General features: G+C 52.9%; 4 protein-coding genes across 12 annotated transcripts; 2 read left to right on the top strand and 2 right to left on the bottom strand.

The window, feature by feature from the left end:
* Window positions 1–149: 149 nt before the first annotated feature.
* CREB3 (cAMP responsive element binding protein 3) lies at window positions 150–4,539 on the top strand. Its single transcript, XM_005900779.3, has 9 exons — window positions 150–473; window positions 584–731; window positions 807–874; window positions 991–1,080; window positions 2,713–2,819; window positions 2,928–2,996; window positions 3,601–3,685; window positions 3,783–3,867; window positions 3,949–4,539. Exons 1-9 carry the CDS (start codon window positions 336–338, stop codon window positions 4,263–4,265), a joined length of 1,107 nt encoding a protein of 368 aa, XP_005900841.1. The 5' UTR covers window positions 150–335; the 3' UTR covers window positions 4,266–4,539.
* Window positions 4,403–15,792, bottom strand: GBA2 (glucosylceramidase beta 2). The gene is made up of 17 exons (XM_005900777.2): window positions 14,943–15,792; window positions 11,171–11,262; window positions 10,747–10,862; window positions 8,882–9,100; window positions 8,344–8,583; window positions 8,018–8,120; window positions 7,712–7,865; window positions 7,499–7,624; window positions 7,131–7,303; window positions 6,814–6,918; window positions 6,507–6,614; window positions 6,256–6,407; window positions 6,024–6,130; window positions 5,744–5,886; window positions 5,554–5,669; window positions 5,267–5,458; window positions 4,403–4,992 (listed from the first exon to the last, which is right to left on the bottom strand). Exons 1-17 carry the CDS (start codon window positions 15,269–15,271, stop codon window positions 4,711–4,713), a joined length of 2,757 nt encoding a protein of 918 aa, XP_005900839.1. The 5' UTR covers window positions 15,272–15,792; the 3' UTR covers window positions 4,403–4,710.
* On the top strand, window positions 15,639–21,463 carry RGP1 (RGP1 homolog, RAB6A GEF complex partner 1). 9 transcript variants are annotated; one of them, XM_070375683.1, is made up of 11 exons: window positions 15,801–15,940; window positions 16,155–16,230; window positions 16,330–16,464; window positions 16,833–16,969; window positions 17,258–17,341; window positions 17,443–17,592; window positions 17,859–18,005; window positions 18,189–18,316; window positions 18,515–18,704; window positions 19,245–19,396; window positions 20,809–21,463. In XM_070375683.1, the coding sequence occupies exons 3-11, from the start codon at window positions 16,349–16,351 to the stop codon at window positions 20,824–20,826; spliced, it is 1,122 nt and encodes a 373-aa protein (XP_070231784.1). In that variant the 5' UTR covers window positions 15,801–15,940; window positions 16,155–16,230; window positions 16,330–16,348; the 3' UTR covers window positions 20,827–21,463. The 9 variants fall into 9 exon arrangements, with proteins under 9 accessions (XP_070231785.1, XP_070231784.1, XP_070231777.1 ...); XM_070375684.1 differs by having other exon boundaries at window positions 15,639–15,940; window positions 16,155–16,227; window positions 19,245–21,463; XM_070375676.1 differs by having other exon boundaries at window positions 19,245–21,463.
* On the bottom strand, window positions 19,693–20,648 carry MSMP (microseminoprotein, prostate associated). Its single transcript, XM_005900775.2, has 3 exons — window positions 20,519–20,648; window positions 20,229–20,337; window positions 19,693–19,873 (listed from the first exon to the last, which is right to left on the bottom strand). Exons 1-3 carry the CDS (start codon window positions 20,646–20,648, stop codon window positions 19,693–19,695), a joined length of 420 nt encoding a protein of 139 aa, XP_005900837.1.
* Window positions 21,464–23,154: the final 1,691 nt, after the last annotated feature.

The raw sequence follows: 23,154 nt of genomic DNA, 5'->3' as shown, positions 1-23,154 counted from the left end.
CTGCGGGGGCGGAAGGCATGTCCCCTCTATTTGCATCGCGCCCTGGACGTGGCGCGTACTGCGGCCGCCTCCGCGTCGGGGTGGGGTGGGGGGACTCCAACTCCCGGCATGCCTCGCGGGTATGTTCGTCACTTGTGTTCTGTTGGAAGTCTAGCGGGGAGTGGAGTCTGGGAGGCGTGTCCCGGTTTCAGAGCCATCGCCTGCAGCTAGGAGGAGAACGCCGCTGGAGAGCCGATAGGTGGGGCCGACTGACAGTCGGTCGAGGTTACGCCTGGCTGGGGATAGGGTCCGGGTGGCGAAGTGAACTCCTGTGTTTCTGCGCATCTTTTCTGTAAATGTCTCATATGGAGCTGGCGTTGGACCCGGGTGACCACGACCTGCTAGGCTTTCTGCTAGAAGAAAGCGGTGGTTTGGGTGCGGCGCCCGACGAGGCCTTGACGTCTCCGCCGGATTGGGAGCTGCCACTTTCTGAGGTGAGTTGGGGGGCTTTGAGTCGGGGAGGCGTGAGGCGGGTTGGTGGGCGGGGTGTCCCTGAGGCAGGGGGTGGTGATGGTCAAAGCCTGTTAATTTGAACCCTGTGCAGTCTCTGAGCGACTGGGACGTGGAGGATTTCCTGAGCTGCCTGCCGAGTCCCCCAGCAGTGTTGAACGTTTTCAGCAGCTCTGACCCCTGTCTTGTCCAGCATGACCACACCTATTCTCTGTCACAAGAGCATGTCTCCATAGATCTCGGTAAGCCTGAAATAAGTGAAGTTTGGGAAAGTTGAGGACTCCAGGGCCTGACTATTCATATTTGCCCTTTTGCAGATAATGAGAGCTATGAAAAAGAGGGGGCTCAGATGACTCCACTGCTTGTGGAGGAGCCGGCAGATCAGGTACTTGACTTGATTTACAGGAGGGTTATTCCCGTATTGCGCGGGTCGGGGCAGTATTCCGCGTTACTTTCTGAAATCCCTTTGCAACTCTGCTGCCCACCTCTCCGGAACCGCAGGAGATTGCTAGGCTGATACTGACTGAGGAGGAGAAAAGGCTGTTGGAGAAGGAGGGGCTTACTTTGCCTGGGATGCTTCCGCTCACTAAGGTAAGTCTCCCATTGTGGGGACGGGGGTTGTGTGTTCCAAGTAGGCCAGTTCTGTTAATTTTGTATCAGTAACTTGAAAAAGAACTGAGGTGAGAGATTAGCACATTTTTGAGTAGGAAGCTGGAGCATGTGGTTAGTATACTGCTTGCAAGGACAGATCCTGGTTTGTAGTGCTTGTATAAGTTTTGGTGTTCTTTTTAACTAAGAATTCAAAATTATCAGGGTAATATTAGTAAAGGGATTTGGAAAGTACTGTACAACCACGGGGCTCTGATACTTATGTTTCACTGGTTTCATGATAATTTACCTGTAGCTGAATAGTAAATTAAGTATTAGAGTTCATCAAGGCTGGATTAAGTAGTATAACAAGAATAAATGTAAAATTTGGAGTTTCAAGCAATGAGTGGCAGCTTCACACGCACGGTATTGTGATACTATGATGAAATCAATGTCTGTTAACAGAAAGGTTAACTGAATTTTAATTTCTTAAAAATATAAGTTGAGCCAATTCCCTGGCAATCCAGTGGTTAGGACTCTGTGCTTTCACTGCTCAGGGTGAGGGTGCAATCCTGGTCTCACCAGGGTGCAATCCCCTGATCTGGGAACTGAGATCCCACAAGCTGCGAGGTGTGGCTAAAAAAAAGTACAAGTTGAGTCAACAGTGTGATACGGCTACTAAGGAAGAGAATGGGGTTTAGAAGCTGTATCATCAGATTCAGTTGTTGTTGTTGTTTGGTCGCTAAGTTGTGTCCAACTCTTTGCAATTCCATGGACTGTGGCCCTCCAGTCTCCTCTGTCCATGGGATTTCTCAGAGAAGAATACTGGAGTACGTTGCAATTTCCTTCTCCAGGGGATCATCCCGACCCAGGGATGGAACCTGTTTCCTGAGTTGCCTGCATTGTAGGCGGATTCTTTACTGCTGAAGAAGAAGAGAAGGCAATGACACCCCACTCCAGTACTCTTGCCTGGAAAATCCCATGGACGGAGGAGCCTGGTAGGCTGCTGTCTATGGGGTCGCACAGAGTGGGACACGACTGAGCGACTTCACTTTCACTTTCACTTTTCTTTACTGCTGAGGCACTGGGGAAGCCCAGTTGTATCATTAGATACCAGTTATCTAATAGTGTTGCCACTAGAAGGGCAGTAACCATCTTGTTTTCCTTTATATTGGCCAAAAAGCTTCTTAAGTTTTGAGCCTATTATCTTTGACAAATATTAAGAAGATGCAGTCCATCCTGAGAAGAGATGAGTTAAAATTTTTGCCCAGTTTTTTTTTTTAAACTCTGAAGAAATGTCAAGTGCTTTAAAATAGCTGAAGACCTTTGTTCTATTATGGCCCCAGAGATTAGGTGCTAGGTAAGTCCAACAGGTAGAAATAACAGAGGCAGATGTTGGCTCATGATAAGGAAGGTTTTTTTAAAAAAATTATTATTTAATAAAATTGTTACAATGGTTTGGCTTGTGAGGACATTAACACCTGGTCCTCAGAAGCATTCAGACAGAAGCAGAGTGCCTATTGGTCAGGGAAATTGTAGAAGGAATTTATGCTTTGAGAAGATTGAACTCGGTTGCCTTCAAACTCTTTGGTTTAATGTACCTCTGATGGGATCCCTTTTCCTGTCTTCTCCCAGATGGAGGAACAAGTTCTGAAACGGGTGCGGAGGAAGATTCGAAACAAAAAGTCTGCTCAAGAGAGCCGCAGGAAGAAGAAGGTGTATGTGGGGGGTTTAGAAAGCAGGTATGAAAGGGAGCTGGACTTGGGGGTGGGAGAAGCAGGTAATTGGAAGTATGAGGTTTTTGAAGGGAGGATACAGGCCATGTCCCCACATACCTGTTATTCCTCCAGGGTCCTGAAATACACAGCCCAGAATCTGGAGCTACAGAACAAAGTACAGCTCCTGGAGGAACAGAATCTGTAAGCAACTCTTTCACATCAGGCTTTTCTCATCCCTCCCACTTAATACTGTCTCAGTCTTTCTCCTGCTCCATACTTGATTTCTCACAGGGCATCTCTCACGTATAAGGTCTGATGCTTGGTCTTTAATGGGTCTCTGATTCCATGAAGCTCACAGTAATAGGGAATAAATTCACAAGTATAAGTATCAAGAAGGAAGAGAGGGAGTAAGATCTCATGTGGCAGATGGCATTTGATAGTAGATATGATTCTGGGATGGGGGTGGGGAGCATTCTAGGCAGAGAGGACACAGCTTAGTCCAGTCTGGCTGGAACCCTAACATAGGTGAGTTGGGCCAGAAGGTAGAGAATATAATCCCTGGTGAGGATTGTGTACAGAGCTGATCAGGCAGTGGAGAACCACTGAAGGGGTTTGCAAAAGAAGTTTAAGTCAGGGCAGAGACGTGTGTGTTTGTGTTAATGAGGTCTGATATTTTGGTCACAGAAGAGATCACTTGCAAAAAGTAAGAGAGGATCCAGAGCACACATAGAGAGGATGGCCTTAACAGGAGGGTTTTGTTGTATGGCAAGGTGCCAGGCTGGGGGTGCTCACTGTCCCCTTATAGGTCCCTTTTGGATCAGCTGAGGAGACTCCAGGCCATGGTGATTCAGACAGCAAACAAAGCCAGCAGCAGCAGCACCTGTGTCTTGGTGAGGATGGTGATGGAAGGAGATATTCTTTTCTCAGGTGGCAGGGAGACGGGTGCAATGCAGAGCCCTTCTTCATCTCTTTTCTCCTGTGCTCCAGGTTCTACTCTTCTCCTTCTGTCTCCTCCTCGTACCTGCTATGTACTCCTCGGACACAAGGGGGAGCCTGCCGGCTGAGCACAGAGGTGAGAGCTCCATGAGGATACCACTAGGGAGGGGCTAGGGGAGAGCCCCAGCCTGCCCCTGAACAGGCTTTGTCTCCTCAGTGTTGTCCCGTCAGCTTCGTGCCCTCCCCAGCGAGGACCCCCCGCAGCTGGAGCCACCTGCCCTGCAGTCAGAGGTACCAAAGGACAGCTTGGACCCTGAGCTCCAGGCTGCTAGCAACTCTTGCTGCCTCTTCCATCTCATGCCCCAGGCTCCTAGAGCAGAGCCTCCCCTGCAATTGCCACTGCCTGATGGTTTCTCAGGGTGCTCCTGCCCAGATTCCATATCTCCCCTGCATGCAAATCTCACAAGAGAGGAAGGATGGCTCCCTACTCCCAGCCCCACATCTGTTATCTTGCAGGGCAGATACTCAGGCTAGATGTGAGGATGTGGGGGCCCTCTTATCAGAGTCTGGTGCCCCCTAGTCTGTGTTCGGAGGAAAGGGAGTAGGAGAGGGCTAGCCTCAGGTCCTGTGCCCTGTCAGGAAGCCTGAGGACTCAAACACACCACACTCACTGGGTTTCTGGGTCTTTTATTTGAACCTGTGTATGTCTGTCACCCCATGAAAGGGCCTAAGAGAATCAGATGACCTCCCTGAACACGTCATGCAGTGAGGGGATGGGGTGAAGAAAGAAATAAATAAGTGATTCTGATGCATGGTTCACCCTCAACCCCTCTTTACTGGCATGGTGGGTAGGTAGAAGGGAGGGCATGATTGTCCTGGTGGCTCAGGGTTGCAGGAGATGGGGAGGTGGGGGTGGTGGCAGAGGAAAGGTCAGGCTAAAGGCTGGGCTGTTAGCGCCTCCTTCCACAGTTCACACGGCTTACTCTGGGCTTGGGTTTGCCATGGCTTCCTTTGGTCCATGTTTGGGCCTGGTGCATAGTCCTGTGCCCCGTTTGGATATTGGCCCAGAGGCCTTTTTATGTTGCTGCTGCTGCTGCAGGGCCAGCTGCATGGCCCAGATGCTCAGTGGCCGCATGTAGGCCAGTGAGCGGAACACCCGCCGCTGGCAGTACGCCTCAGGAGTCTGGAAGGCCAGGCCCAGGCGCTCCCACACAGTACGATAGCAGCCTTCAGCTGTCCGGAAGCCCTCCCAAGTCAGGCCCTGTAAGGGAGAGAGGGAAGTCATTACTTGGCAACCCTTGAATAGCTATTTCAGCTGGACAGATGGAGATAATAGGGTCTCTGCCCTCAGGGAGTTCCTGGCTAGTGGGGGAGATAAATTTGGCTCACAGGCAGAAGCCTGAAGACAGGCAATAGAATGCATGCCAAGGAAGGTGGGAGGCTCTCTGGATGGATAAGATGGCATTGAATTAGGTTATCAGAAGTCTGATAGCCAAGGTACAGATGGCAGAGAGCCGGGGAAGGGAGTGAGTTACCTCTTGGATCATGGTGGCTGCCAGCCCGTAGACCACGCCCACCCAGACTTCATCAGACTGGACGCTGGATGTGTCGGGAACACCACGGGGCTGCATGCCATTCACAGCCCCCATGGCCCCTCCTGCAAAGGCCTGGACATTGAACTCGAAGATCGTTTGGAGAGCACGGACCACCTGTTGGGTAGGAAAGACCTAGAGGGACAGAGAAGAAACATGGTCTTTTATACTTGCTTCCCACCCCCAGGAAAAACCCTCAGCTTTCTCTAGGACTTCTCCTAGTCTCTCACCTCACTGTCTCCTTCTCCTAGGCCACTGGCCCTTAAGAACCACTGGCCAGCACACTGGTCAGACATGATGCTACAGGACTGAGGCTGAGAGCTGCAGTCGTAGTTGTAGTAGCGGCCTGGAGAGGGAGGACACAGTAAGTCTCCTGCCTCCCAGAGCTGCCTTGAGATTCTTTAGGATTCCCCAACTCACCATTCCACAGCAGCCGATCATAGGCTTCCTGGCCCCGGCTAAGGATGGAAGAAAACTTATTCTGGGCCTCCTGTGCCCCACACAGAGCAGCCATCTGGACCATCACAGCCACGGCTGCCAGCCACAGTCCTCCGCAGTAAGCACTGATGAGGGACACGGGTTGGGGGAATCAGCCTGGCAGCTCCAGCCACTCTCGTACAGTATAATAGGCACACTGAGCCCACAATCCCTTGGTGCCCAGTTCCCCACCTCAGGCCCTGGAAATCCCTACCCCCCCAACCTGGGGCCTGTGGTGACCCATCCATCATAGGTTTGGTCTGCATAGCCTCCATTCTCGATGAGTCCATCGTGGTCCTTGTCAAACTTCATTTCAGACTCCATCACGGCCTAAAGAGGGATCAAGATACTGAAGACCAAGATACTAAGAAAAGACAACAGTAGCCAGCTGGGCTTTCCCCAGATACCCAGAAACATGCCACTGGTACACAGACCACTGCACACATGTCCCTTACCAGACACACAGGCCACATGTCCCTCAAGAAACACTGGTCACCCGTCAGGTAATAGTCCCGATAGACCTGCAGCACAAACTTCAGGTTCAGGTCCTTCCAGTCTCCAGTATCGTGGATCTCGTACGCATTGACCCGGAGCCATGGCTCGTCATCTGGGGAGGGGAGGAAATGTGGTCATCTGCACAGTGGGCTCAGGTGGAGGGTGCAGAAACGGAGGGAGAGACGCACCCTTGTGCTGGAGGGGCTTGTACCTGGGTCCCCAACATCATGGGGGATGACGTTCCTCCTCTTCACAGGCGCTGTTACCCCACTCATCAGGAACCGCCGCTGTGTCAGGTCCTCCCTGAGAGTGGCCAGAGCTGGGGGAGCAGATACACAAGGGGGGGTGCGGGGCAGGGAGTGGGTAGGCTTGGGGTGGCGCACAGAACTGTGTGTGGGACTCAAGGGGAACCGGTGAGCAGGATCCACATACGTCTGAGTGGAAGAGGCATCAGGGACCACCAAGGTTCAGGGCTGTGGGGAACTGAGAAGCAGAAGGGGAACAAAAGGGACCCTCACCCATGTCATACTGAAGGCTGAGCTCAAGTTTGGGCCAGAGCATGATGAGGGCGAAGGAAGCATAAAAGTGGACATCGTATGTGTTATACATGCGGTATTCCTGGCCTGGAGAAATGAAGGAGACAACACGTTGCCAGAATTCCTGCTGCTTCTTCATACTGCCCTGCCTAGCTGCACCTCTAGAATTGGGGTGTAGGGCACCATCACACTCCATGTTCTAGCCAGTACCCTGGGATAGGCAAAACCCATCCTCCTGCCGTGGGGCAGGGCACTAACTGGCCTCACGGACACACACCACGCCCCTTGGCAGCCCGTACCTTCAAGGTAGGCAAACCGGCCGTACTCCTGCAGGAGGGGGCGGAGCTGGCCCATGCTGCCCACCAGCTCCTCTGGCAGGGAGTCTTCAGGAACTTCCAGCCATACTGTGCCCCCGTCAGCCAGGAAGTAAAGTTCATTGAACAGTGCAGATTTGTACCAGGCAGGCAAGGATCTGGGGAGGCAGGAGGAGGTAATGGTCTCATGAGGGTGGCACTTCAGGAAAGGAAGGATTCTGGGGTTCAGTGAAGTAGGGGTCCCAAGTGAATCCCAGACCACCTCTGTTGACTTTGGTGGTGGAGAGTGAATCAGAGTCTTAGTGAAAGTGTGAGGGCCTGGGAGAAAGGCAAGAGACGGGCTCCACTGGCACCTGTCCTCCAATACCGGGCTCTGCCAAGCCGAGATCTTCTCTTCCCAGTCGGCATAGTGCCTCAGGGCATAGTGGCTGAGGGCGGGTGCTGCATCACCGTCTGGGCCAAAGAACCTTGTGTACCGCCTGGGTGGACAGAAGGGGAGGCATGAGAACACGGGCTCCACTCAGACCCCCAGCACCATGATCCGTGTACAATCTCATTCCCGTCACCTGTAGTAGACCTGGCCCTTTGCTCCAAACATGATTCTGGGCATGTCCCAAGCCAGTGAGAACTCTAAGCGGTGCCGGCCTCGTGGTGGCAGCTTGCCCGAAACACACACAGCCCCAGCGATGCCCACTCCTTTCTGCGAAGGGAGACTTTTTCCTGAGAGAAGCACAAAATGAGTGAGTACCCACTTTGGCCACAGAGATCCTTGACATAAGAAGAAGGCCTGTTGGTTACCAGGCCTCCCAGCCCTGCTCTGAAGACAGGGACATTCTCTCTTCCCTCCACCTCCCCGTGAGACCCCCCATCACCAGCGAGGGAGTCCAGCTGTCCATCCAGAAGTAGATCCTGCCACACCTGCTGCCCGGCGCTGTCAGGGTCAAAGGCTGTAAGGTGGGTTACCGTTGTGTCTGCCTGTTAAGGGGTCAAAGACTTTGTGAGGAGAAACTCCATAGGTGCGTGGCTCCTGACTAACTCCCCTCTACATCTTCCCGCCTCTAAGTTCCACCAGCTCAAAGGCTACGGTGAGGGTGGGACTCAGGAGTTGAAGAAGTGAAGAGATCACAGGGGATTGGGCTCAGGGGTCAGGCTGAGAGCAGGGCTTCAGGGCAATGCTATAGGGCAGGCGCCTCCATACCGAAAGTCGCGCAGCCACAGCCATGGTGTAGGGATTCGGGGGGGTTGGATGATGCAGCAGCAGCCCCTGAACAGTCTCCCCATCATGCTCCAGACAGAAGGGCTCATTCCACAACCCCCCGGGGGCGTCGTCTTCACCACCAAGTCCATTCCGCATAGAGAACATGATGGACACTTCCAGGGCTTCATCCCCTTCATTTTCCACATCCCACACAAAGACTCCTACAGGCAGGCTGCTGTCCTGGGAGCAGAAGGTCAGACTCAGATGGCCCCTGTGTAGCCTTTCGGCCCCACTTCCCAGGATCAGTCCTTGGCACCGAGGAGCTGACTCAGATACCCGCTAATATAGTGTCTTCCACTTGCATCTCCCCACATTGCCTGGCAGGCTGTCTACTAGGAGACAGAAGACCAATTGGTTGGTGGTCCTAGGAAACCAGTGTGAAGTTCATGCCCCACCCCTCTCGCACAGGTCACGACACTTCCAGGAGAGAGAGATCCTGGGGAAGGGAGAGCCCAGAGGAAACCAAGGGGAGCCTCACCTGGTAGTCATGGGGTAAGATGGGTGTGATCTGGCGGCAGGTGAGGGTGACGTTCTGGCCAGGAAGCTGATAGACAGTCCAGGCTCTGGGATAGAGGGCGTGGTAGAATGCAAAGTACCCACATAGACCCCAGTTCCAGCTGCGCAGGACACTCGGGCGCTCCACCGACAGGACTTGCTGGTACACCGTCTGTCCTCTCCGGCGCAAACACACTGTGAACTAAACAAGAAGGTACGTGGGCTGGAATGGGGTAACAGGTATCTCAAACGAGACCCCTTCCCAGAGTGGCTTCTCCCCTGCCAGACCCTGCAGTGGTGACCCGCGCCCACAGGCCTTCCCCCTACACTCAGTAAATCACTGCAAATCGTGCCTTCTCCATCTTTCTCCCTGCTTGCTCTCCCTTCTCACTGCTCTGGTCTTAACTGCCCTAAGACTGGCCCGCACCATCTCTGCCCCATCCCATCTGGATTTCAGACTGATCTTTCTTACAGAGAACTCAAGATATATTAGTCTGTGTTTATAATATTTCAATGACTCCCGTGGCCCTCAGGCTAAAATCTAAACTCACCTACCTGGCTTTCAAAGTTTCATTCTTGAGGTGGCCCCTCCCCGCCCATCAGATTCATTACTTGTTCAAGCCCTTATATTTCTGGTCATATCAAATACTGTTCCTTGAGCACAGTACATTTCCTTCTCCATGCTTTTGCGCATGTTCATTCTCCTTTTGGTAAAACCCCTCAGGCTTCAAGGCCTAGATCAAATGCCATCTCTCCCCTCAAGCAGTGAGCCATTCTCCTGTGTGCCCCCTACCCTTCTAGTCCAGCATGTGATAATGTGTTTACATTCTGACTCCCTGACTGCTCTGGAGGGTACAGGCTGTGAGGGGTTAATATCTCCTCCCTCGGTTCAAAGTATGCCTAATATCTTTAATGTATACATCAAATAATTTTTTTTTATGTTGTTGGAATAGTAGGTAATGGTTAACATTACAGGCTTGTAACCACAGAGAAAACTGGTTCTGAATCCCAGTGCTTCCCTTTACCAACCATGTGACCTTGGGCATGGTACTTAGTTGCCTCATGTGTAAAACGGGCATAATAATGGTACTTCCTTGTAGAACTATCTTTACATATTAAATATTATACAAAAAAAGAGTCATGATTCTGGAAGGCATTCGCCTCAGGATACCTCAGGGATGAGCCAGAGAGGAAGCCTGGGGCCTTGGGCAGGGTTGGTGAACCTGAACTAGGAAGGGCAGTGTCATTAATAGGATTCAAGGTCTGCTAGTCATTTCTCCTTTGAAGATGAGCTGGAGGCCTCCCTCAGACAGGAAGTAGGAACTTGGTGGACAACTCAACATGGGAGGGCACTAGAGAGAGATGATGAAAGGTAGCCCACATGCCTCTGGCAATCAAAGGCCTAGCAGTGACGAAGTGGCTGACGGCTGGCAAATCAGGGCAAGCAGTAGGTGCTCTGTGCATGCATCTCTGTTCCTGTGCATTTGCAGACTTTTGGTTTGTTTTCCCTTCTGATCTTTCAAGCAGGTTAAGTGATCCTGGAATTGTCTGACTCTCTGTGGCTGGGGACAGGCTCAACCAGTGGAGCTGGGGCAGCAAGGCAGGTGGGAGGCATTTATTAGAGAAATAAAGGGCACCAGGGGTACCTTTTCTCTTTCAAAGAACATGAACTCTGAGTGTCTCATTCCTATAGTACACTCCAGCACAGGGCTTGGCACACAGAAAGCATCCTGAAAATACTACATGGAATCATGTACATCTCTAATCGCCACATCCTACACTAGCCAAGAGACCATTCCTGCCTGGGAGGTATTGTCCGGGACCTCTGCTCTACCTCCTGGCTCTTACTTGGTTAGCGATGACTGTCTGGTGCTGGTACATTCCAGGATTAAGCTGCCAACGACAGAACTGGCCTCTCCAGCCTCTGGTGATAGTGCCTCCCCCAATGCCACCCAAGGGACAACCTAGAGAAAGAATCAAGATGTCAGAGGGGCACGGGAGACGAAAAAGAGCGCATTTCTCACTTTCTAGACTACAGAGATGGGTTCCCCTAAACCTGGGGTGGGGGGTGAGGGGAGAATATCAAATTCACACACTGTGCACTTTAAACTTATACAGTGTTCTATGTTAGTTATATCTCAATAAAGCTGGGGTGGGGGAACCCTAGGGAATGGGTCAGTGCACTTTAAAGAAGCTGAAGGCTTCTTTGCCTAGCTCCAAGTGGGCCTGGATGCTGCTCTCTCTGACTGGGCAGGGCTGGAGTAAGGCTCACCGTAGATCTGTCTCAGGGGCACAGAGTTGATGAGGTCGATGAAAGGTTTCTTCTTTTCCACCTGGGTCTTACGGTACCACCACTGCAAGTACCTGAGGAGCAAGGGGTGCTGTGGGTCAGGGCAAGAGGCTGCAGTCACCTCTCTCTCTTTGGACACTGTGACTTCCCATGTTTAACTGTTCCAAGGACCCACTGCCTTCACTTCAAACTTCTCCTCTCAACTTCTCTGTAGTTCAAGGTCCTCTCATCTTCCCAGTCACCCCTAGTCATGGCATGGGACTATCTTTGTTTCTCCTTTCTACTCCTTAGAAGGAGCTCTCTGATCTTTCCTCACCTCTAACTCCACCACTGATTTAATTTATTCCAGGAGCTTCTGTCTGAGGTGCTGAAAGGGCCAGTTAGTTTCCTGACTTATAATCACCCCCACCCCATAAACAGGCATGTGAAGTCACTTCAGTCGTGTCCAACCCTTAGCGACCCCATGGACTGCAGCCTACCAGGCTCCTGTGTCCACGGGATTTTCCAGGCAACAGTACTGGAGTGGGTTGCCATTTCCTTCTCTAATGCATGAAAGTGAAAAGTGAAAGTGAAGTCGCTCAGTCGTGTCCGACTCTTTGCGACCCCATGGACTGCACTCTACCAGGCTCCTCCGTCCGTGATATTTTCCAGGCAAGAGTACTGGAGTGGGGTGCCATTGACAAAACTTGAACGGCTTCAATGCAGAAACCAAGGGGTTCCAATGCCCATGGATAAAGATTTGCCCAAGCAAATTCTAGAGGACATGTACATAATTTCAAACAGGCATAGGCTGCTGCAATAGCTTCTTTTTTAAAATGATTTTTCTTCTGATTATGAAAGGTTGAAAATCTGGAGAATGCACTAGGTGGAAGGTGAAAAAAATCCCACCCATATACATTTTGGGCCATCTTCTTTTAAGTCTTTTTCTTTTCTTTTCTTTTTCTGTCTCTTTTTAAGTTCAGCATTTAAACTGTAAGCTTTCTAATTTGTTCTCTTATTATATCCCAGAAAAACCTTCTAAAACCCCCAACATATCCTGATCTTATCACAGCTCTGTATCCAATAGGCAAATGATTCTGTTTGGGATTCAAGGCTTTGACATCTGTCTCAGTCTATCTTGTATGTGTGTGTGTGTTAGTCGCTCAGTTGTGTCTGACTCTTTGTGACCCCATGGACTGTAGCTCTTCAGGCACTCTGTCGATGGGATTCTCCAGGCAAGAATAGTGGAGTGGGTCACCATTTCCTTCTCCAAGGGATCTTCCCACCCAGGGATTGAACACAGATCTCCTGCATTGCAGGCAGATCCTTTACCATCTGAGCCACCAGGAAAGCCCCAGCCTATCTTACTTCCTACAATTTCCATTCAGAGTGGGTCCTCACTAAGCAACCCCTTCCTGCCGGACTCTCTCCCAATTCCACTCTCCTCCCTCACCAGTTCGTTTATCCCCATTGTTCAAGCACACTGCTGATAGCCATGTAATGGGGTAAGTAATCCTGCTGAAGTAGAGTCCTACCTCAAGTCCCTACCTCAACGGATGGTTGGAAGGGCACAATAGATACCCTTCTATTGGCACACCTGTGCCCTTCTAAGGTCACAAATGACACAATAGATAGGAAAGCTACAAAGTGGAATATACACGTCACATATCATCATTACTTGTACGTACACTATCTCAGCTCCCGATCAGACACTGTCCTGTTACTTTAGTGTTCCTCATGTGAGTCTGACATACTTTTCAGTTCCATGGGGAAAGGGACAGCGACAAAGACTTGTTGCTTATTACCCACAGCTTCAAGTACAGGGCAGGGCACCTGGTCTGCAGTCAACAAATATTTGCTGGGTTTATAAAGAACGTATGTACAAACAGTGGAACATAAGAGAAATGAACAGGGACAGGAGCAAGTGGAGGAGAAATATGATTAAAGAACAGGGAGGGTACATTCTGGGAGTGAGGGGAGACGAAGGGAAGATGAACAGTGGGATGGTGGGAAGGCAGCTCTTCTTTGCAGCTTAGAGGAAACTGGACTTTGAAACTGGTGGCCAGAAAGGATTGCCAAATGGAGGGAGGGCACAGCTCCGATTAGGGCAGTGAGGGAGAAATGCAAGATGTGAAGATAGCAGAACAAAGGAGTGTCTAGCGCAGAACAAGCACTCAGTACATATTTACTGAATGAATGGATTCGGGCTGAAAGCGAGAGCAACCAAAATTGAGTTCTTACCATTCTGAGGCCAAGAGAACTCTGTCTTACTGGGGCTCCTGAGCAGTGTACCCCCAATTCAGCTCCCTCTTAGGGCCTATGTTTCTCTCACACCAATGAGCAGCTGGCTATTCCTGATCTATTTGTCCTTTTCCATGATTTCAACCTCAACTTAATCATTCAGAATTCTTGTCTCACCCCTGCATTCTCCTCAGTGCAGGACCTCATCTCATCTCAAAACCCGTGTGTCAGTGATCCCCACCTGTCCTGGGATGGGGATCTGAGTCCAGGGGGTGAGGACAGCTTCAGGCATCTGTGATTCAGCTTATACTTAGGGATGGAGGGGCTAAGATGCCCATGGACAGGTTCTTGACCTCAGTGTTCCCACCACATATACCCCAAGGTGCTTCTCTCAATACCCTGGCCCCAGATCCTGTTTTGACCCAAAGCCTTTTAGGGTCAAAACTAGCCGAGTCAGTTTCAGAAGCAGCCTGGAGGAATTACTGTGCTCTGGTACAGGGCACCCAGAGGAACTGTCAGAGGAGTCAGACACCCAGGCAGCAACAGGCCCTCCCCACTGCCAAGGGCTTGGGTTAGGTCCATGGGCTCTCCACCCCAGCCCCACAGCACTGACCGCAGAAGAGAAGGAATCTCTACTTAAGAGGCTGTCAAAGCTAGGTTTCCCATACTTGAAGCCTCCCTCTGCAGTTCTGTGTTTACTGTGGCAACTGTCTCAGGATGACCTCAGGGTAATGCTTTCTGTCCTCACAGGCACCTGTCCCTGTTACTGGGTCTTGGTCCCCAACACTCAGTGAGGATCCGGAGGAGTCCTACAGCCTCCTACAGGATAAACTCTCAGCCTGTCTGCAACCCCTTGCTGGGGTGGGGGACCTGGAAATGCTCTGGAAGATTATAACTAATCTCTAGGAACACCTAAGGCAGGGCCATTCTGGTCAAAGGTCTTCTTTGCTTTTTATATCAGGGGCCATCTATTCCAGAATAGATTGAATATTACCTTTCATCACCCTCTCCTTAGGGTTGAGAGCAGGCAGGTTCTCAACCACTCCCTGGAGCCAGAGTTCGAGGAAAGAAGCCAAAGGGTGTTGGGACTATTAAATGCTGTGCCTAAGTGAGTGAGGTTCAGTGAATACTCCAGTTGCTTAGGGGGATCTGGAGTTGAGAACCCTTCCCTTCCAGAAGACAACATTGTATCAGTACTGAAACTGCCGGAGTATCTTTCCTACCTTGTCACAAAGTATACCTAATCCCAAAGGGCAGTCTTCAGAGAAGAGAGAGCACCTGAGAGGGAGCCTAGATTTGTAAGGCTTACTACAAGGCTCAAATGCCCTTTCTTGCTAAAAAGACAAGTTACTGGAACGAAGTAGGTTGCAAAGAGACCTGACCTGGTCTCACCCTCCAAAACTATGGGCTTAGATGATGTTGGGAATAGGGGCCACCTGACCAGGACAAGGCACCCTCCTGCTTTCTCACCCTTTCCTGCCTCTGCTGGAACAAAGTGAGGCACAAGGTCCTCTAGGCAATGGGATCGACTCACCTCAAGCCCATGCCCAAGTGCTTTATCAGGTTGCTCAGCGAGATGTCATTGGCATTAAAGGGTTTCCTCTTCTCTGCAAACTCGTGAGCCAGGCAGATGCGCCAGCCAAAGGGAGGCACCTGGTAGCCCTTAGCTTTCCCCTCGTAGGAAGCCATCAGCTGCCCGGAGTCCTCCGCACTGCTGTAACCCTGTTCATGCTGGGGTGGACTGTCCTCAGGGATTGGACAGTCTGTAACCTGCACAGCCTCCGTGCCATTTTCAGGGCAAGAAGCCTGTGGATCCCCTTTGGCACAGCTGGTCTGCTCCGAGGCTGGGACTCCGGTTCCCATATTCCCCGGATCCTGGGTCTCCAGGACCTAGGTGGTTTCAGTTTCCGAGCTTTCTGGTACCAAGTATCTGGCCAGCCAAGCCCAGATGCGGACGTGGATGGTTGTTAGGTGTTGTCTAGGAGAGCGGGCCACGGGGGAAAGCTGAAGCGAGCTGGTGTCTCCGTGCAACCAGGTAGCTGTTGCTGCTGCGGCGGCGGCGACAGCAATAAAGCCGCCACGGTCTCACCCTCGGTTGTCTCTCTGGGTCCTGGGCGGGAAGGATCGGGTCTCGACGTCATTGGGCCGCGGTGATTAGCTGGCCCGGCCAAAGGGCGACTGGGCCCACGGAGAGGGGAGGAGCCCCCGGGGCCGGCCCTTCAGGCACCGCCCCCGGGACCGGCCTGGGAGTTCGCCGCAGCCCAGGCCCCGTCCCCGGGCCGCGGCACCAGGCCCCCCAGCGGTGGGCGCCAGGTCCCGCCGGCCGGTGTCCGGGGCGGCGCCCGCGCCCGGGTACCAGCCCCTGGGAAGGTGACCCAGGGCGGCCGGCCCACCCGAGCCCCTTCCGGCCTAGCCAGCCCGGCGCTTCCGGCCGGAAGGGACTCGGAGGGAAGTCCCGCCTCTGCCGCGGCCGCAGCCACGCACTTGGCCCGGGCCCGGAGGGGCGGGCGGCCGAGGCCTTCGAGGCACCGGGTACCCTGTTTCAGTCTGGCCCCCTGTTTCGATCTGAGGGGTATCCGAGCTTGGGCGCGAGGTGCCGGGCGGCCGGGGTCCCGGGCTGGGAGGTGAAACCTCCAGGGAAGGGGTCGGGGGTGGCCTGGGGGTCCCGGCCGGGAAGAGAGGGGATGACCTGGCGCCGATAGGGGCGGGGGGCTGGGACCCTAAGCGGCGCCGTCTCCCTCTGCAGTGCCCGGTCAGCTGCCGCCGTACCTGCCTTCCGCCTTCCCGCACTCCAAACCTGGGCGCTTCCCTCTGACACCGTGGTACTGAACGCCCGTTTCCTCGGTCCTCACCCCCAGGCTCGCCCGAGACACCCTTCCCTGCCATGGTACTGACCTCTGATACGCCTTGTTTCCTTCTAGATCCGATCCCGGAGCTGCCATGATTGAAGTGGTAGCAGAGCTGAGCAGAGGTCCTGTGTTTCTGGCAGGGGAGGCCCTGGAGTGTGTGGTTACAGTCACCAATCCCCTGCCCCCAACTGCCACTTCTGCATCCAGGTGGGGACACTGGTACTGAAGAAAGCGGCCCTTCTGGGAGGAAGCCTGGTATCTGTAGTGCTGAGCCAGAGCTCAGATCGTCCTGTGGCTACATCACCACCACCTTGTTCATTGTGCTCTCATTGTAGGGAAGGGCTAGTTAACAGAAGATGTGGGTGACATAGCCCTCAGCTCGCCTTTCCTCTCTCCTCCCCCTGCTACCTATGGTATACTTCTCTTTGTATAATGGTTTCTCTTTGGGGTTCTGGATTCTCTGATCCAGATGACAGCCACCTCTCTGTTGGTCTTCTCAGTGTGGTAGGGAGTTTGGGAGAGCGTTTGTGAGGTCAGGAACTCCCCTCTGATGCCCTCTTTTCCTGCTCCCATAGTGAGGCTCTGGCCTGGGCCAGTGCCCAAATCCACTGCCAGTTCCACGCCAGTGAGAGTCGAGTGGCACTTCCTCCCCCCGACTCCAGTCAGCCAGATGTCCAGCCTGAGAGCCAGACTGTCCTTCTTCCACACCGAGGTTAGAGATGGGGCTTTTGCCCTCAGAGGGATGGAATCATTGTTACCCAAGGGTGAAGTTGTCAGATTGTTCTGGTGGGTCATTACAGTCTCTGTCCTACTGGGGATGTGGTGGAGTGTAATTATTGTTTTGGGTGGTGTAAAGCTGTTCCTGTCTCACCTTGAGGAAAAAGGAGTGGCTTAGTTTGGGTTGCCCTGTGTTGGCAGTGCTTACTGCCCTCACTTGCTGTGCTAGCCTTCTCCAGCGCTAGACAATGAGGTTATTAAGTTGCCGTCTTCTATTTTTTAGGTGAGAGAGGTCAATGTATCCTTTCCACTCCACCAAAAATCCTCTTCTGTGACCTGAGGCTAGACCCTGGAGAGTCCAAATCATGTGAGTGACTGCCCCCGTGCCCCTGGATTGCCTTCTGCGGCTCCTGGAGGGAGGACCTCTCTGGCTACTTCCAGCTACCCTGACTACTGCTTCCCAACCAGACTCCTACAGCGAAGTGCTGCCTGTAGAGGGACCACCCTCGTTTCGGGGTCAGTCAGTCAAGTATGTCTACAAACTGACCATTGGCTGCCAGCGTGTCAACTCACCCATCACTTTACTGAGGGTCCCTCTGAGGGTTCTTGTGCTCACTGGTAAGCAAGGGTTCCTGGAGGGAGGGGCTGGGGAAGAGCCTCACCAAAGCAGTAATGCTCTTTAGAGAGTTTGTGAAAGGGGCTGGAGGGAAGCTTCCTGATCTTAGTCAAGGTGTGAGGGAGTTGGGGAGAGAAAGTCCTGGAGCACAGGTGAGATGCCTACCCCTCAGTTGTGGCGCCCTGTACCTTCAACATTGACGGTTGGCATCTAAAACCCTAACCACTGCTCTTCTCTCCCACCACCTCTCCACTCACTCTCTCTCTAGGCCTTCAAGATGTCCGGTTTCCCCAGGATGAGGCTGTAGCCCCATCCAGTCCATTCCTGGAGGAGGACGAAGGTGGGAAGAAGGATTCATGGCTCACCGAGCTGGCTGGGGAGCGCCTCATGGCTGCCACATCCTGCCGCAGCCTCCGTGAGGATCCTTCCAGAATTGCCCCGCCCCTTCCTCCCCTGTAGTATTCCTGTCTCAGAGCCAGACTCTCCTAACCGCCACATTCTTTTGAGGACCCACAGATAGTTCATGATTATAAAGGAAGGCCCACCTTTTGGACTCTCCAGTATGGACCCCAGGCTTACTGTGTCCGTCTCTCCCCAGATCTGTACAACATCAGTGATGGCCGAGGAAAAGTTGGGACATTTGGCATCTTCAAATCTGTATACAGACTTGGCGAGGACGTGGTGGGGACCTTAAACTTAGGGGAAGGAACTGTAGCTTGTTTGCAGGTGAGAGAGGAGCGGGAACTTTGGGGGAACTGGGCCTGAAGGGTTAGGGTGGAAGGAGAGGGCCTGCAGAGACGGGTGGCATGGAGAAGTGGGTGTCACCCAGGGCCCTCTGGTAAAACAGCATGAGGTTGGGCTGCCCTCCCGCCCAGTCAGCACGTCCCTGTGCCTGCCTACACACCCTTGTCTTCTTGATCGCAGTTCTCAGTGAGCTTACAGACAGAGGAGCGTGTGCAGCCTGAGTACCAGCGGCGCCGCGGGGCAGGAGGTGCCCCCTCGGTGTCCCACATCACTCATGCCCGGCACCAGGAGTCCTGCCTACACACAACCAGAACGAGCTTCTCTCTCCCCATCCCTCTCAGTTCCACCCCAGGCTTCTGCACAGCCATTGGTGAGACCCTGACCATTGTTGGGGGCGAGGGGAGCCCAGGGTAAAATGCTGTGCTTTGGTACAGTATAATGGATCCTGGTTCCTAACACACGCCCAGAAGTTTCCACATCCAACCTCTGACCCTTAACACTTCCTCAGAACTTCAACCTGTTTCTTGGGTGCACGGACCCCTAAATTCTTAACAGCTGTGCAGATCTCCTCTCCCCCTGCCCACTGGGACCCCGTGGTGCACTTATCTCTGATTCCTCACTCTGATTCCAAAGAGCATTTGCTTCAAGCTACCAAGTCCTGACTGTCCCACACTTGGGTTCTTAGGTACCTGATGCTCTTGTCCTTATTGTCATGTTTCCAGTGACAACACACTAGATTTCTTGAGCGAAATCCTCAATCCTGGCTCCCTGCCCCATGACTTCCCTGCTCTTCCTGAATACAGGGTTTCGTTTTTGTTTTCTAATTTACTAACCACATCCTGTCATTGGCTTTTACTCCTGGCGTCTAAATGCTTCTGCCTTTATCTCCCCCCCCCCCCGCCCGCCGCAGTATCCTTGAAGTGGCGTTTGCATTTTGAGTTTGTCACCTCCCGAGAACCCGGTTTGGTGCTCCTACCTCCTGTGGAACAGCCTGAGCCCGCCACCTGGACGGGACCTGAGCAAGTGCCTGTGGACACCTTCAGCTGGGACCTGCCCATCAAGGTGCTGCCTACAAGCCCTACCCTGGCCTCCTACGCGGCCCCTGGCCCCAGCACCAGCACTATAACCATCTGAAACTGACCCACGTGGCACAGCCTTCTTCAGGATCCTGAGAACTCAGCCCCTGGGCTCTAGTAGGGCCCATTGTTCCCACCTGGGGTCCAGTGGCACAGATAATGAGAGACAGGCTTTCGGCTGGAGCGTTAACTTATTTATTCAGAATAAATCAGCAGCTGCTAGTGGTTTCCCTGAAAGTGGCAGCAGCAGTGGGCGGTCAGCAGAAGGGCAGTCAGTTGTGTTTAGCTGGAGTGGGGAGCAGGCGCTGCAGGCACAGGGGTGTTAGCTGAGCCCCACTCTGGGTCGGGCCCTCCCCCTTTGCAGGGCAGCCGAGGGTCAGATTTTTGTACGAGGGAGAACTGGCATGTTCCTGCCTCCTGGCGTACCTCACAGCCCGCAGGGAAGTCGATAGGATGCTGGGACCTGGGGAACCGAAGGATGGGGGAAGGGTCAAGACAGTGAAGGTCCACCTTTCTCCCTGCGCCGCATCCCCTCCCCAGCACTCCTCCCATGTCTCCCCAGTGCCCCCGGCCCTGCAGTATTTCTCTTGCCTGCCATATATGGATTTTTTTCATTTCATAGCAGGAGTACTTTCCCTCCAGATCCATCTAACTCCCCTCTCTCTGTAGCCTGAAGCCTCTCACACCTTCTTGTCGGTTCAGCCAGCCTCTTACTGCTACTCCGTTCGTTCTCACATCAGAGCAATCTAGTCACACCCTGGCCAGCTCTCAGTCCCTCATATCGGAGCCATTCTCTCTGGCCACCTTTGGTCACTCACGTATCACAGCAGCCCACACCGACCGGATGCAGACAGGTGCAGTGGAAGCAGTCCTTGCGGAGCCAAGACTCGCCCAGGGTGAAATATTTCCCCTCATAGTGGCAGGGGGCTGGGGAAGAACAGGAAATGTTAGAGCCAGAGTGGAGGAGTAAGGGCACGCTGCCCCTACATGTGGTCTCTCCTCTGTCCCAGCTCCAGGGAGTCTGGGTTTGCTGCAACAGGACCACCTCTGAGCCCTTCCTCCCAGTGTCCTCTGCACCCATCCTTCCTTATGCCTCACCCAGTTTTACCTTGAGCCTGGAAGTAGCACTTGCTGTGGACTCCTGGGTGCTGGAGGAGCAGAGATACCACCAAGTAGATGACCCCCCAGCCTCCCCGAGTTCCCGCAGCCTGTCCCACCCAGGGTGTCCTTGGGGCCATTCCGGCAGCACAGCTCTTTCGGACCCTTCTTGGCTTCCGTTCAGGCTGCTCTGGCCTCGTCTTCCTTGGCTCTTCTCTGTTCCTCTCCTTGAGCCTTAGCTTCTGTCTCTCTCCCCTGGGCGCCTGTCTTACACCATCTCCGTGCCCTCTGTTCTCACAGGCTTGGGGATGTTTATAAAGTGAGGACCCTGGCCCCCTGCTGAGTGGAGCTGGAAAAGCCGTAACTCTGTTTCCTGAGGTGAGGGCATGAAAACAAGAGGTCTAGCTTTAACAAGCTGTGAGAGCTGATTCATGCCCCCGCACAGCCAGGGGGAGGAGGGTGGCCGGGGAAGGGGCACTGGACTGGGCACTTCCCCAGCAAGGAGGGGGTGGGGTGAGGGCCCCCAGGTGGTCCCCAGAACTCTCCCTGGCCTGGAGAGAAGGAAGCATTCCACCATCTCCCCCCGCCCCGTAATACACACACACACACACACACACACACTCTCCAGGGGTGTGTACGCTGGGATCCCTGCCTGGACCGGAGGGAGGCATTTCCTGGGGATGGCTAATCCTGTGCCCCAGCCAAACCAAGGAGATGCAGTAGGGTGCGACGGCCAAAGGCTCCAGGAGAGCAAACAGGCACCTGGTATGGAGGATGTTTCTCTCAGACCCCAGGGCAGGGTCTCCTTGCAGTGTCCTAGAGACATGGCTGCCCCTCAGAGGTTAGGGGTGGGGGGCTGGGGGCAGGTGTCTCTTTTTTTTTACAGGCATCCCAGAGATAAGACTATCCATTGTTAATCACCCCAAACACACAGCAAATAAAAGATCTTGCCATATCTGGGAATGGTTCTTTTCAAAGAGGAACATCTCTAAGTGCCCTCACGGTATGGGTCATTCCAGTTTTCACAAGAGAGGCCCCTCTTTTCTCCTATGTTACGGAATGAGGATTTAGGAACGTATCCTCTGACATCCTCTTTTGGATTTCCTGTAGGTTGTGGAGAACCTGAAGAGAGGTGATTAAGAGCATAGGTTGTGGAGTCAGACTCTGGATTTAGATCCTAATTCTACTAAAAAGCTATGTGACATTGAGCAAGTTAGTTCACCTTTCTAAACCTGTTCCCTTATCTGTAAATTGGAATAGTGATACCAGCTCATAAGACCATCAAGAGGATTCCATGAGATAATGCATGTCATGCTCCTAGCGCTGTGCCTGGCACATAGCCCTCTGCAAAGAGTAAACTGCTGTGGTCAGTGCTAGATGTTCCATTCTTTGAATGATGCAGAGGAGCCCTGTGTGCACGGCCCACAGCTTCTGTTGGGGCTGCTATAGATTTTTTTCACTTGCACACGTATGCTCCTTTCATCCTACTACTTCCTTCAAAAATTACCTCCAGGATGGTTTTGGTCCTTGTGTCTTTGAAACTCTAAATGTCCGCTTTGAGAACAGAGTTGCTGATAAGCCTCCTTTTCCTAGGTCAGAACCCTCACTTCTTCCCGGGAAGACATATCAAATCCTTCCAGCTAACTTTGGGACTCCTGCTTTTTCTCATAAGGTTTCTGAACCATTTCTTCCCATCCTCCTGTGAACTCTCAAGTTCTCCTTTCTGACAAGTCTAATGCCAGCCTTTGGTATTAATTGCCCCAGCCACACCAGATTTCTTTCACTATTTCACACTCCAAAGACCCCTGTTCTAGCTATCACTCTCCTACCAACAAGGTCAGTCACTTTGGCACTTATTCTATTTTCCTTCTAAGTCTCCAGTGCCATTTACCCCTAGACTACCCCTCCCTGTAACCCAGTGGTTCCAATCCAACTACTAGAGGACTACCCTCCCTCTCCCCTTGTCACCATTCAGAAACAGCTTCATCAGTCCTCCGAACTCCCTATCCTTTTCCAAGAAGACAGCTTACATGGCTGGAGATGAGGACTGTACCGCACCTTCACCCTAGTCAGGTCTGATATGCTTTCCATCTCAGGAGCAGCAAGAGGAAAAAAAAAATGGGAGCAGGGTGCCCTGATGTAGGCTGGCATGTGGGAGGCATGGCCTTGGAATTCTCTGGGCTGGAGCAGGTGGATTCAAAGGCTTGACCAACACAAGGGCCCAGAAATCCTGTCAGTGGCCAGTAGCTCTGCTGCTGCCTTTGTGGGGACAGCAGCTGACACTCTTGATGCTTGGACCATAGACTTCCTTCTGCTCCTGCAACCTGGAGCCAACCCCATGGGGGGCAGACACTAGTGAGAGAGCTTGAAGGGAGTGGTGGTCATGCTGTAGGCAGAGGGGAGCCAGTGGGGATTGGTGTGTGAGAGGTCATGGGACAGGGGTGAGAGTTCCCGCCTGTAGTGACGAGGAGGTAGGCACACAGGGGCAGGAGTAGGGGGCTGCTTCTGCAGGAAGTCTGGAGCGGAGACAGGAGCCCTCTCCAAGAAGTTGCAGGGTAGGTGTGTGGCGGGGTGGTTGAGCCGGTTTCTTGCAAGCCTGCTGGTGTGCGGGCTCATGTGTGCATCTGTGGAGCTTCTCAGGATCAG

The sequence above is a fragment of the Bos mutus genome, chromosome 8 (assembly GCF_027580195.1).
Source record: "Bos mutus isolate GX-2022 chromosome 8, NWIPB_WYAK_1.1, whole genome shotgun sequence".
In the NCBI taxonomy this organism is placed as follows: Eukaryota; Metazoa; Chordata; class Mammalia; order Artiodactyla; family Bovidae; genus Bos; species Bos mutus.
The sequence above is the reverse complement of the archived record's forward strand: the minus strand, read 5'-3'. Positions and strand labels throughout refer to the sequence as shown.